Source organism: Zophobas morio, unplaced genomic scaffold, assembly GCF_036711695.1.
Source record: "Zophobas morio isolate AGI-343-1 ecotype UQ-CSIRO unplaced genomic scaffold, CSIRO_AGI_Zmor_V1 ptg000011l, whole genome shotgun sequence".
NCBI lineage: Eukaryota > Metazoa > Arthropoda > Insecta > Coleoptera > Tenebrionidae > Zophobas > Zophobas morio.
In genome coordinates this window covers 1209265-1224472 of record NW_026972116.1, presented here as the reverse complement: position 1 = coordinate 1224472, position 15208 = coordinate 1209265, and the positions used below count along the sequence as shown (strand labels likewise).

Here is a 15208-nt window from a genome sequence, read left to right as displayed (position 1 = left end):
AGACATTGTGACCAAAGAAATCTTTTGTTAACAGTCCAAGAGAGCTCTCTTAACGCGAGAAGAAATGTTTTATCACTAATTTTCTTGCAAAAGATTTTAACAGGCCAAATAAAATGTTCAGCATTGCTAGAGAACATTAATATTAACGTCCCAAGGTTTAATAGTAGATGTCCTCTTACTTTCAATTATGATGTTCCAAACACCTATCATCATTACAATAGTCCTGTACTTAAGTGTTGTAGATTGTATAACCATATTTCAAACAAAAATGATGTAGATGTTGACATTTTTTTCCAAAATTTTAGTAAGAACAAAAAAATTTTGTTAGCCTTATGTGAAAATTGTGTATTATGATGTACAGCCTTTAGTGTTGGAAAGTAATCCACTATAGACTATTGTCTGCTGGAATAAATACTATTATTATTCATCCTTTCGATTAAACTATTGTTTTAATAGCGAGATTTAACATACAAAATGAGCATTTTATTAGTAGAAATTGGAAAAAGTATATTATTTCCATGGGACAAACGTTCAGAGTCCATTGCTATGCTGCTGTAACCACAATTTTCATTTTAAGCTTATTGTTACTTCCAAATTTCTTACGTGTTAAATCAAATCCTCATCGTTGGCATTAGCTACTGTGGGTATATTTCGGTAATATTTCTGGGCGGCTGCTACAAGAATCTTCCCAAAAACTGAAGATTTTCGAATTTTTCCTTCAAAATTGGTATATGATCTTTGTATAAGCCCTCTCATGTTGTTGACTACCAAAGAAAAACATCGGTGCCCGTTCTGAGCATTTGTGTTGGACTTTGATCTTTTTATCATTATACTGAGGAGAAATTTTTGACTAAATTGGGAATATATGTAGAGAGTGAAACGCAAAAAGTAGAGACACACCATGATGGAGATATCGTCCGTAAATTTTTTGAAAACCCTCAAGTAACTAACGGCAGAAATAATTGGACTCGACGAGCAGCTTATCCGAAGATTTGCTGTTTTATTGCAGGCAATATTTTCTAGGAAAACCATCAACGCACAAAAATTTGGACAGTGCGGCAAAGAAACAGCTGCGCTATTTGTAACCAAAAACCCAGGGTATTATAGTTTTTGCAAACTACCACCGGACAGTGGAGATCATAAAAATTAAGCAACAAAGACGACTCTAATCGGATTACAACGTGCCAAAAATTATGACACCATCTCTTTTAGCCGGTCGCTGGGCGGTTTAGCTGGAAAATCCTAGAAACGATACTCACGACAGAACTTGTTATTACGTTTTCTACATTTACAATAATGTCATTATTAGTACTACACTGCACCTATCCAAATTGATATACGTATCCTTGTGTTGATGACGTCATCACAAAATTTTGTAATGGAAAAACTACTTGGAACAAACGCGTAGCTCGCCTCTTTATTTTTACTTTAACATTACATATATATCTTTATTTTAACTTATAGGTTCTAATAAAAAAAAAATCAAAAATCAAATTTTATAATTTTTCGAAAAAGGTTTATATGTTTTATTGTACTTCAGAGCGAGAGAAGTTCCGTCGAAGTAACCTTCGATTAATTTTTAATATCTTTTACTTCCCGAAGGTTAGCTAATTTCTTATATGGAATCCTTGAATTTTAGAAGCAAATTTTCATTACATGTTAGCATCTTATTTTGTACTGGAGTACTAAATTGATGATTTATATTGTAGGAAGAAGTAGACCAGAGACACCATACTTCTTTCCCCAAAAAGCGTGAAGTCAGCGAACGTGAAGTTCAAGAACACATGACGGGAGAAGTGGCGTTGTCAGCTTTAGGTATAGGTCTAAATGTAGAAAGAGTAAAAAGAGCAATCCGCGAGAAGTTAGAGCAAACAGGACGTGGATACTCCCAACCTGACGCTTTAGTAGAAGCCGCCTTAAATCTCCAACACAGCGAAGAAGATCTATCAGAAGATCAAGAGTCTTCAGGCGTGTTTCAAGTGAAGAATGTTGTAGACAGTGTCTTAGATAATGTTGTAAGAAGTTGCTCCGGTGATATTAAAAAAGAAACTGATGCGTCTGTAGATAGTAATCAGATTAATGCGCATAAAGAATCTTCTAAGATTGGTAAAACTATCTCATTGGAAGAAGAAAATCGTATTCTCAAAGAAGCAAGGCTTTGTAAAATCTGTATGGATGCCGAAGTCGGCATTGTGTTTTTACCATGTGGACATCTGACAACCTGTGTTAATTGCGCACCTAATCTGGAAGATTGCCCACTTTGTAGATCCGCCATCAAGGCTACTGTTAGAACGTTTTTGTCATAATTTATTAATTCAATAAATTTATTTTATAAACTATTGTTTCCTTATACATTCATCGTTATTTGATCAGATACTGAAAAGCTCATTGTCATAAGAATACAGTGTTCCCAAATCCAAAGCATAATAATCAACGCGCGGAATTATGTTTCATACGCTAGATCCAGTGCTGTCGCGGCGATAGTTTGATTACAAATATATTTTTCTTTTGGACTATATCAACATAATATAACATTTCAAGATCACAAATCTGTCGTCCTGTGTTTGAAAAATTAAAAAGGGCATCGAGTATTATTATTTGAAGTAATACGGTAATATAGAAGTACTTTTTTAACAAGCTGTAAACACTCCTAGCGACGCACTGGCTACGACCTTGTGGACCAGATCAAAGCGTCCCCGCTACTCGCCGTAAAACACACCTTACTTCAACTGGGGGATTGCAGCGATGAGATAGATTCTCGCGTACTGATATAATATTCAAAGGTAATGCCTAACCAATTAATTTTGCGCCTTATGTTTTATTATTTTTACCTTACTTCCCGAACGTAAGCGAAGGAAGTACTGTAATCGTGTCCGTCGGCCGACTCTCTACCTACTTTTACGTTTTCATGATCTTTCATGACCCCTAGAGTACGAAGAAATGGGTCTCCCGCTTCCGTCTGTCTGCCGTCCCGATTTTTATTAGACAGACAATCTCCGAAAGTACAGGGTCGATTGTTGTCAAATTTTGTACTTCATTAGGAATATCATTTAAATGGTAAAACGGTAACCAAAATTTGTGTAATCATCCCCACCACTAATGCGATGGCGTCACTTCAACATTGTACATAGTAAATGGGTTTTAAATTGTATAAAATAGCATAGTCCTACACATGTAGTTTACGACTCCGAATTGAGTTTTTACCCGAAACCTCCAGATTTTTGGAAAAGAAATCAAAATTATAAAACAACGTGCGCTAACCCGAATGCTTTGAAATGTTGCAAGATGTTTTAAGGCTATAAAGAGCATCATAAGCCTTTAGTCAAAATATATTTGGTTATCCCCTCCAAAAACATGATGACGTCAGCTCAAAACCAGCCCCGTAGCTAGAAAACTCATTCAGGGGGGGCAAGTTTGTCGACAGAAGGGGCTTCATGTAAATATATATATTTTAATAATACACTCAGATAACTACTTTATTTTTTCTCAGTTTTTACATTTGAAAGAATATTAATAATAATTTTTTAACGTTCGTTAACTTTAAAAAAATAATTGTAAACATCGATTTTTTACACTATTAAATTTTCGTAAAAACCTGTCGAAGTCCAAAGAATTGGTACGGTACTTTTCAAAAGCCAGAAAAACCAAGTTTGCCAATCTTTGATGTGTCATTGAATGCGCCGGGCAATCTATTCTGGTTAAAACAGAGAATGTAGATTCACAAACAGATGATATACTGCATCCAAAAATTCGTGCAGTGGCCAATAACACTGGGTTGGTAACAACCAATTTGTTTGAGTTTATTTTTTTACATGTTTAATAGTAGGCTATGGAATAAAATGTGACAAAACAGTTCATTTTTTTATACGGTCAACATCAAAGTTAGGGTGATATTGTCAAATAACATACCCTTTAAGAAAATAAAGGGCGGGCGGGTGGGGCTAGTAAAGATGCTCCGACATTATATTGAAATTTTATTACAAATTTGAAATTTATAATGTGTAAATCGTCCAGGGGGGGCTCAGCCCCATCTTGCCCCCCGTAGCTACGGGGCTGTTCAAAACTTTGCCGAATAAATCCTATCTAAAATATCCAAAATATGATGAGTCTGTACTTGTTATCTATCACTCCATTCATATTTTTTGGATTTGCATATACAGGATGACTCAAAAAAATTAATGAATGCGTAAATTTCTTTTACTGATTTACTCAGGAACTACAAAACCGAATGCTTTGAAATGGGCAGATGTTTTAATGTTATAAAGAGCATAATAAATGTTTAGTCAAAATATATTTGGAATAATAATCCATAGTAGTACCTATGGACTCATGTCTTATATCATGTATGGACTGATCATATTTTGTATATTTTAGATAGGATTTATTCGGCAAAATTTTGAGGTAATGTCATCAAATTTAGAGGGGGGGATAAGCATCTGCAAGATTTTAAAGCATTCGGTTTTGCAGATTCAAAATTAAATTGCGAAATGTGCTATAATTTTGTTTCTTTTTTCAAAAATCTGGACCTTTCGTGTAAAAACTCAACATGGATTCATAAACTACACGTGTAGAACTGTGTTATTTTATACAATTTAAAACCCATTTACTATGTACAATTTTGAGGTGACATCATCACATTATTGGTGGGGGTTAGACAAAGTTTGGTTGGCATTTCACCATCTACACGATATTCAAAATACACATATAAAATTTGCCAACAATCGGACCAGTAATTTGGGAAATTACCTGCATAACAAAAATCGTCATTCTTAATTGCTAGCACCTACTTGTTTAACTTTGACTGTTTATGTTTACACTTCAAAAGAATGCGACTATTACCACGTCATACCGTATCAGCGGCGGCATTGAAGTATGTAACCCCGACATTAAATGCATGCATTTGCATATGTGTTGAAAGAAACTGAAATTTGATTGATTTTGTCTCTTCGATACAGAAGAGAGGATCAATTAATTAACTAAGCACACTCGATGTTTTTCTCCAAAAATTATAGATAATTGACCCTTTTCCTGTAAGATCGTAAAACTTCGATAGTGACTCCGTGCGCACGCATCTTCAAAACCACCTTGGAAATCGTATCCGGCAGCAGAGAAAATGCCTGTGAGAAACCGCTTTTGAAGATATGATCTAAGTTTTGAAGTTGACAGAATGCAGCCAGAAACACATGTGTAATTTATCGCTCATTGGTTAATTTTAACTTGGCGCTGCAGAAAATCGCCTGCGCCATTTTGTCTCACTCACTACATCACTGTAATTTATATGTATAATGTCGACTCACTTTGCTTATACTATAAGGGTCAATAGGAAACGCGAGAAAATGCCGGTGGCGCCCTCGCACGGCCGATTGCTCAACGGATGACATAATCACAGATAATGACGGCTGAATGTTGCGTATAGGATTGTATGTGTGTTTACAGTATATAATCAGTGTTTTTACGGATTTATTAGTTACTAGTGTCAGAAGAAGTTGATAAAAGATAATTTTATTGGCGTAGTTTGAGTTGAAATGGAGCCAACAAAATTAAACACCAGTTTTCGGGTTAGTTGCACTAATTGTTGCGTCGTCGGTTGTCAGAACAATTACACGAATACGGATAAAAGTGTCAGCTTTTATGGATTTCCTTCATTACCACACGAGAAACTACGACGTACACAATGGATAAATGCTGTTAAGAACCAAAAGTACCTAAACTATCCCAAAGTCAAGTTCATTTCTGTGACTTACGCGCGTTAACCTCTAAAATAGAAATGTCTTTTCGAATGGAGGATAAAATTCAATTCCACTAAAATGTGTTTAAAAAAATTCAAAGTGATGAACATCATACCAATACACATAAAAAACAGTAAAATAAACCTTCTACCCAAAAATGTTTGTTCAAAATTGAGGTAGACCGTCCGAATGTCACAAAACTGGATATCAAAAATTGTACAAATAATATGGTTATAAACACCCGTTAATTGATACCGATAATACTGCTTATAGGTCTGATAGCAAAAAAAGTTGGGAACCAAAACCATATTCTAGAATTTGCAGTCAGCATTTCATTGGAAATAAGAAATCAAACCACCCTCATAATCCAGTATTTATCCCTACAATATTTCCAGAGGTACATGTTTGCAAATTATTTTACTTATGTTACCACAGAATAGGAGGGTGAATTGACGTTGGTTTGTCGCATTACGTTTGCCCTTATGATGCCAGGCGCGGATCCAGGGGGGGGGGCAATGGGTGCAATTGCCCCCCCCCTGACACACGACCGAGGTACTTTATTTTGAACAATTTCAAAATTTTGAAATCGCATTTCATTTTGTAAATACAGTACAACCTGTATAATCCGAATTCACGATTATCCGAACATCCAGTAATCCGAACAGAGGCTATTTGAAGTCGATGCTTCTTTAATCCGAACTTGGAAACACGCACCTACTTGCAAAAATGACGCAAAATCTTTCTGCATGTGTTGTATGGAATATTTTGAAATTTTTAAAAATTGCGATATTTCAGTTCACTGAATTAATTAACTAATTCTGGAAAAAAGGTTCAAGTTATCGAAGAAATGAGGCCCGAAATCTACAAGAAAAAGTATTTAGTTAAATTTCGAAAATCGTCGAAAATGGGTCGAAATTTGCATGAGGAAAATTTCATTTTTGAAAAAGTTTCTTAAAAATTCTGAAAAAATTCAGGGGTATATGTATATCCCGACGTGCTGATTCCAAAAAAATAGCTTGTTAATGGTAATCGAGCAATATTTTCGGAAAATTCGGTGTGAAATTTGAATTTTTCGAAATTTTTAAAAATTGCGATATTTCAACTGGCCAAATCTGGAAAAATGGTTTAAGTTATCGAAGAAATGAAGCCAGAGGTGACTTCTGAGGCCCAAATCTACAAGAAAATGTATTTAGTTAAATTTCGAAAATCGTCGAGAATGGGTCGAAATTTGCATATTGGTGGTAATACATATTGGAAAATTTCATTTTTGAAAAATTCATCTAAAAATTCTGAAAAAATTAAGGTATAGATCCCGACGTGTTGATTCCAAAAAGAGCGTGTTTATGGTCACGGAGTAATATTTTTTTAGAATGTATCCATTATCCATTGTTGTTCAAGAATTCTTTAATTTTGTTTAATAAAATTAAGGTTTCTTTCTTGAAGTTTGTTTTCAACTGTGTACGACGTTTTTATTCAATTCCCTTTCAGATTTTTGGGAAAATCACTGATCCAAACAAATCGTTAATCCGAACATACCTTTTTCCCAATTAATTCGGATTATCGAGGTTCTACTGTACACTATACGTGTAACGAAAACAACCAAATGTCACCCATGTTATGTGAAACAGAGTATACTAGCTAAAATTTTATAACTTTCTTTGTTTAGAACGAATTCTAGGAGATAGGTAAAACCGCACAAAAATTGCCCCCCCTAAACGAAATCCTGTATCCGCGCCTGTATGATGCAAAAGTCTACTAATTTTCGTTCTTTGACATTCATAACGTGCCCGGCAAGCACTAATGCTTCACCTTTTTGTTCACTTACACTAGTTCTGTGGTTAAAATGAACCGATTCAAACCCAAAATTCAGTTCAATTTCCATCACAACACACAAAATAACTCAAGTCACGTTAAAACCTATTGTAAAAGAATAATTACGGCTCGTATCTGCAGAAATACATACGTGAAATGACAAGTTTGGCCTTGTTGTTATGCCGATGGTTTCGCTGCCATTCGCAGGGGGCGCTTATTTAAAAATTCCCTCGCCGCCTATAGCAGGATAGTATAAAGAACAAAAAAAAAACATGGTGGAATTAAACATGCGGTGTTTACTTGTTACGTGTATACCCCCAGAAAACACGTAGTATCAAGTATCGTTACCGTGGAGCAAAGCTGGCGTAAACTTGACAAAAACAAAAATTACTGATACCATTTGACATACCGCAAAATTTAAAATGGTTTTTTGTTGGAATTAAAGTTGGTAGTTTATACACAAAATTTGGATTTTTAATTTGAATTAAATTAAAAAAATGTGTTGATTAGATAAATATTAAGATTAGATAAATATTAATAAAATATAAAATTTAATCAATAAAGTTTGATTTAATAACTGATAATTTTAAATCAAACACAGAATTTGTTCGTACATTTTTTTTTAGTCATTGAATAACTACTATGTACATTTTTTTTGTGAAGTTTTAGATCACTTGCCTTGATACCAAAAAAGATTCTGGTACGTAACTCCTGATTTACATTTTTTTTTTTTAATTCCATTACACTGACATACAGTTGTCCCAAGACCGAATCCTAATATTAAATCAAAACATGTTGAACCACTAATACGACTTTAAACAAGAATAACGTACACGCCATGACCACATGACAACAATCATTTCAACTCTGTGCTAACAAAATTTGGTTCCAAACAAGGGGAATTTTTTGCGTTACCAACTGCATTTGCTCCACTGGTACAACAATGGACGACGATACTATGTATTCCTAGGGCTATATCCTGTGGCTATAGCTCCGTGTCCAGAAGCAGATGGGGCGAACCATGCGCCAATGTATCCCTCAAGCAAATTCGCTTATACTCGTAAGTAGAAAAGGTTGCCGTACAGTTTCGACTTGTTTTGCGAAAATTGGGACACCTCGGAGAAAATTTGAAGACAGATTCATAAAGACCAAGTGCTGTATGTTATGTTATAAATTCTAAACCCTACTTATTATTATGGAACATTTTGAGGGGATTTCATCATGTTGTTGGTGGGAATGATTAGAAAAATCTTGGATAGCCTTTAACCATCTAAGTACATGATAATTATTTCCAATGTAGGTAGTAGGTTTATTTCGTAACAATACATACAAAATTTGAAGACAATCGGTCCATTAGTTTCGGAGATTACTGGTCTAATAAAAATGGATATAGACACCAGACCTACAGAGTGTTAATAATATTTTACAATTTAAGTTTGAATTTGCAAAAACCAAATGCTGTGAAATCTTGAAACTATTTTAAGGTTATTGGAAACATGGTAAATCGTTAATCAAAATTTGTCCGTCATCTTACAATTTTGCCGAATTCTTATGAGTGTTTTTGGGAAAAAACTTAGTGTGATTAATTAATTATTATTATTAATTAATCAGTCTTCTCCTCTGCGTTGAGGAGGCAAAATCTTTTAACCGCTGATGAATGTGCTAATAGTCGAATTCTCTTGAGGTACATATAAATACTGTCGAAGTTGAGCATGTACTGAAAAATTGAAAATATCTCCCTTTTCCCCGTTAGTTATCTACTTTAAATAAATTATTTCATATTGTCCACACTTTTGGAACTTCCGCCCCCGAGGCGTAGAGAATGCGGGGGTGTTATTTACGCCACTGATTTTTACTCCATATGGAGATTATCACAAAACGTAAATCGCAAAATCAAATTTTATAATTTTTTAAAAAAACCGGACCTGTCGGACTACTTCAAGAGCGAAGGAATTTTGTTGAAATAACGAAAGTTAACTGCAGCGTTAGGGTAAAACCCAATGGTTTTTACCTTGAGCCAAGTTGAGCCAACATCGGAATCTCACGTAGGAACACCCACTTCGTTGCCTATATCGGATAACAACCAAGCAAGTTCGTGTAGTCCTCGAATGCAAGCGAAATTAACCGTAAGATTTGCCGAGTTCCTTTAATTGTATTTCTCTGTGGTTGTGGACCAATATACTTACTACATGATGTTAGAATTTTATATGGTTTATTTAGTTATTGTATACTTTTTTGAAAAGCAGATGTTTTAAAAACAGGTGCAACGCCAGGTGCTGAGTGCGTAATCATCTGTCGTAACAACGTGGCCAGTTAGTATTCCTTAAGAGACCATGAGCCAAAAATGATACACAAAATCGTACCTATATTACTATAGATATAGAGAATTAGAGACTGTGTAGTACAACTGACAAGCAGTTCGGTAAATACAGTTTATTTTTGGACGTTCCATACCACATTTCATTATTTATAATACAAGTTTTCATGATGTATTTATTTATAAAGTGACTTTGTGTTACGAATATTATTTTTCATTTGGTCTTTGTTCCTTAGATTAAAAAAAAATAACCTGAAACACATTGTGGAAGTGGTCGGCTCCAGATTGCCACATCTGTGCACATTGTTTAAATTATTGATTAAAAAACATTATCAAATATTATTAGGGAGATAATTTTATCGGTGATAACAAGCTAATTTAAGATCGACGCTCTTCGTCCTTCACTTGCAATAAGTAAACGAAAGGTCGATGCCTTGCAAAAAATCTTGTTTAAACAACGACGCAGGTTTTAGATAATTACGAAATCTATCACATACAGTACAAAAATTTTGCTAGATACTCGTATATACTTGGATACACAACTCATCGTCGCAAGGTTGAAAGAAGGAATTTTAATAACTTCCAACTTTTTAAAACTAACTAAAACTAAAAGCCCTTGATATATGTATTGTACAACAATATGATGCACAACTGTAGTTTATAAGAATGAAAAATTAGTAGTCCTCTACGAGTTATACACGATGCTTTTCTTATGATTATACACAGGACTGTGCACTTCTTAATAACGACAAGCATATTAACGAATGTAATGTACAACCAACCAAAATAATGTAAGTAATTAGCGCTGGATGATTGTCTTCTTCATTTCCCCCAGCCACGACTAAAGACTTGACTGAGTTTTTACTAACGCTCTTATAAAACATACTAATTATCAAAGAACTCATTTTGCACTAGTGTAGGTAACAATATGTAAAGAAAGCATTGCTCAGTACTGGTGAGAAAATATATTAACTTAATATTAATTAAAATTTGTCTATGAAGTGGGACTTGTTTAAGTGTATTCCAGGGGCGAGGAAATTTATGTCTAATTAAATTGAAAGCATTTTATACCTACTTCCTAAGTGTGAAGGGGCGTATGTCAGTTCGACCACGGCGGTGGGTGGTCATAAAATCCACCGGTCAGTTCAACCACGGTGTTCGACCTGAGGGATTAAGTAGATAAGAGGATTAAATAAAGGGTAAAGATCGAAACAAACATGTTTCTTATATACATTTAAACAAAAGAAGAAAAGTTACAGAGTATGCAAGTACAAATGAGAAACACTTTTTACAAACGTATAACGAGATATAACTTGTATAAACAACAAAAACTAACTAAGAAGAACTTGCACACAGTTTAGAGAAACTGCAATAAACTCTGGTGTAAAGTATTGTAATAAGGCCCATCCAGTAAATGGCTACTTGCATGATTCCTAGAGTAAGACAAAGTAGCTTCCGTTTTTTTTCTGTCCGTACATTCATCCATCTGTCTGTCTATCGTCGATTTTTATTGGAAAGATCATCTCCGATACTACTGAACTGATTGTTGTCAAATTTAATATGTATTTTACGAATAAGTATCGTGTAGATGGTAAAATACTAACAAACATTATTTTTTCTAATCATCACCACGCAATGACGTCACCATAAAATTTTGTTCAGTAAATGTTAGCTAAATTTTTACTTCCCGAGCGTAAGCAAAGGAAGTATTGTAATCGAGTCCGTCGGCCGACTCTCTACTTTTACGTTTTCTCGATCTTTCATGACCCCTAGAAGACGAAGAAATAGGTCTCCCATTTCCGTCTGTCTGTCCGTCTGTCCGTCCGTCTGTCCGTCCGTCTGTCCGTCTGTCCGTCTGTCCGTCTGTTGTCCCGGATTTTTATTAGACAGATAATCTCCGAAAGTACTCGACCGATCGTTGTGAAATTTTGTACTTATATTAAGAATATCATGTAGATGGTAAAACGCTAACCAAAATTTGTCTAATCATCCCCACCACTAATGCGATGACGTCACTTCAAAATTGTACATAGTAAATGGGTTTTCAATTGTATAAAATAACATAGTCCTACACATGTAGTTTACAACTCTGAATCGACTTTTCACCCGAAACGTCCAGATTTTTGGAAAAAAAATCAAAATTATAAAACAACATTTTGAAATTTAATTTTTAATCTGCTAACCAGAATGCTTTGAAATGTTGCAGATGTTTTAAGGCTATAAAGAGCATCATAAATCTTTAGTCAAAAAATATTTGCTTATCCCCTCCAAAAACTTGATGACGTCAGCTCAAAAGTTTGTGGAATAAATCATATCTAAAATGTACAAAATATGATGAGTCTGTACTTGTGATCTATCACTCCATTCATATTTTTTGGATTTGCATATACAGAGTGACTCAAAAAAATTAATGAATGCGTAAATATATTTTATTGATTTAATCAGGAACTACAAAACGGAATGCTCTGACATCTTGCAGATGTTTTAAGGTTATAAAGAGCATAATAAATGTTTAGTCAAAATATATTTGCTTATCCCCTCCAAAAACTTGATGACGTCAGCTCGAAAATTTGCCGAATAAATCATATCTAAAATGTACAAAATATGATCAGTCTGTACTTGTGATCTATCACTCCATTCATATTTTTTGGATTTGCATATACAGGGTGATTCAAGAAAATAAATGAAAGCGTAAATTTATTTTACTGATTTACTCAGGAACTACAAAACCGAATGCTTTGAAATCTTGGGAATATTTTAAAGTTATTATAAGCATGGTAAACTTTTGTTCAAAATGTATTTGTTCATCCCTCCTAAAAAAATTGATGACGTCACCCTTAAATTTTGCTGAATAAATCCTATCTAAAATGCAAAAAATATGATGAGTTTGTACTTGTGATTTATCATTCCATTCATATTTTTTAGATTTTCTTAAGAGGTGGTTCAAAAAAATTAATGAAGTCAATTTATTTTATTGATTAAATTAAAGGCAACACTTATTATTGGTATTACACCCCAACCAACCCAATTTGGTAGACACAAAATTTGTTAAAGGAAAAACTCGGTTGAAACATAAGGGTAGCACGCTTATTTACATCGACTTTAACATTACAGACCTGCATTTGTTTTATGCGCTCACTTGGTTCCGCGAATGTGAAATAGACATGTTTATAATCAACGAATTGTGAATTTCACCGTCAAGAATTAAAATAAAACCCAATGTTTTATATAATAAGCGGAAGTCGAAGCAATAAAACCGATGGTCGTTTTGTTTACAGTTTCTCTGTTTGACTCTCACGTATGCTGTTACGCCTGTCATCTTAAATTAAGAATGTTTATACATACACGATTTTCAGTTGCCTCTGATACGTATACGTGAGTAAATTGTTTCGTTATTTTATTGATTATTACAAATCAATATTCAAAACGACCCAATTCATTTTCCCGAAAATTTGAGAATATAATAATTTTATTCTTAGTATTACACTACATCTATCCCAACTGATATACGTGTCCTTGCAAAAATGTTGATGACGTCATCGCAATTTTTTTTTAAATTCCCACTACAAAAATGTAATGAGAAAAAAAACACAATAGGCATGCAGTTGTCAAGTTTCCGACAGCGAGGGAAGTACTGTCTAAACTCTTTAGAGCAATTTTTTCAAATAACACTCCTACAATAGTAAAGCTGTTTTCTTTTGTTTGTTTTAATTTTATAAAATAACTGAACTTGGGTTAATCAAAATTTATTCGTTTATCCCCTCCCAAGCAATTGATGACGTCATTTCCAAATTTTGCCGAATAAATCCTCTCTGAAATATGCAAAATATTATGGGTCTATACTTGTGGTTTATCAATGCATTTATAATTTTTAGAATAACGTACACAGGGTGACTCAAAAAAATTAAAGATTGAGACAATTTATTGTATTGATTAAATCAACAACGACTTACTCCATTTTACCGGAAATTTGGGAATACAGTACTGTATTTATTAGTATTGCACGGTATCTATCCAATCTTGTTCTTGTAAAAATATTGATAACGTCATCACAAAATTTTGTAATGAAAAAAATCATTTGAAACAAAAGCACAGCACTCTTCTTTACGTTTACTTTAACAATACATATGTATCTTCATTTTAACTTACAAAGGTTATTATAAAAAAGTAAAATTCGTAAAATCAAATCTTTCAATTTTTGGAAAAATTTATTGTACTGTATTTTCAGTGAGGGAAGTTTTGTCGAAATAACCTTCGACCAATTTTTGATTCTACACATCCAGATTTTTAGAAAAAAATCAGAATTGTGTAATCAACATGTTACGATTTAACTTTTTTGAATCGCCAAAACTAAATTCTCAAAATTTTGAATGACATCATCGTAAGGACATCCGGCGCATCGCCACTTTCCTGTTTTCTTACTGCAGCCTTATTAGACAACCAACAGTAACAACATCAGCAACAACTTTTCAGTAAATTGAGGATGTTTACATTTTATTATTTATTGTTATTATTCGCAACATATTCTGTCTTTGCTAAGACAGCAAGTATACAGAGAACAACGTCGATGAAGATGTGCGGTGAACAGCTCGAGAACGTGGTGAGGCGATAGCGAAAACACTGCAAAAGCCATGATGGGTTGTGGTGTATGTATGTACCATACAATAAAACTGTTTTTTTAGCTGGTGTACTTTTACCTTTCGGATGCTGTTATAAGCGTGTAAGTAATTTACCGATTTATTCAAATTTTTTCTATTGCCTTTTAGTTATTACTTATTAGTAAGATTTTCTTCATGCAAACTGGTTGGATAAACCAGTGTAACAACTTGTGTGCATATTTTCAGTCGAGCGCGATAAACGAAGGGTGAAACGGATCAATAAAATCGCCATACAGCATATTACACAATAATAGGAGACATCAATGTGCACACATCAAATAGAACAATATTTTGCATAAATTACAAAAATATATATATGTTAAACCAGAAGTGGAAACATTTGTAAAATTCAGTCCAGGGTCAATTATTAGCAAACACAATTAACGTGTAGGTTTTATCTTTTCGATTTTGTTGTTATATGTTCGATTATACGATCCGTGGGTATACAATGTAATCTCTAGAGGGTCTAATCATAGCGTAGGCGCCAAGCTGGTAGTATTTTTGCGATATTATTTTTCAAAGGCAATTCAGCGACCATATGTACATCTTCCACAAAATAAAACGCCATTAAAAAAGTATGTAAATTAGTCATTGTTTGAAAATTTCTTACAGCCGACAGTGCACTAAACTTCCTACAGTGGGAGAGCACTCACCTATGACTCCAATTTCCGACGTGACTTTTTTGAATAACA

The 15208-nt window shown here is 34.0% G+C and overlaps 1 protein-coding gene across 1 annotated transcript in view; it reads left to right on the top strand.

Moving 5' to 3' along the window:
* The window catches only part of LOC135126623 (death-associated inhibitor of apoptosis 2-like), a 34798-nt gene extending 32459 nt beyond the window's left edge, over positions 1-2339 (top strand). Inside the window, exon 2 of the mRNA XM_064052663.1 lies at positions 1710-2339. Within this exon, the coding sequence (XP_063908733.1) occupies positions 1710-2306 (597 nt within the window). The 3' untranslated portion in view covers positions 2307-2339. The remainder of the gene's footprint in view (positions 1-1709) is intronic.
* The last annotated feature ends 12869 nt before the right edge of the window (positions 2340-15208 follow it).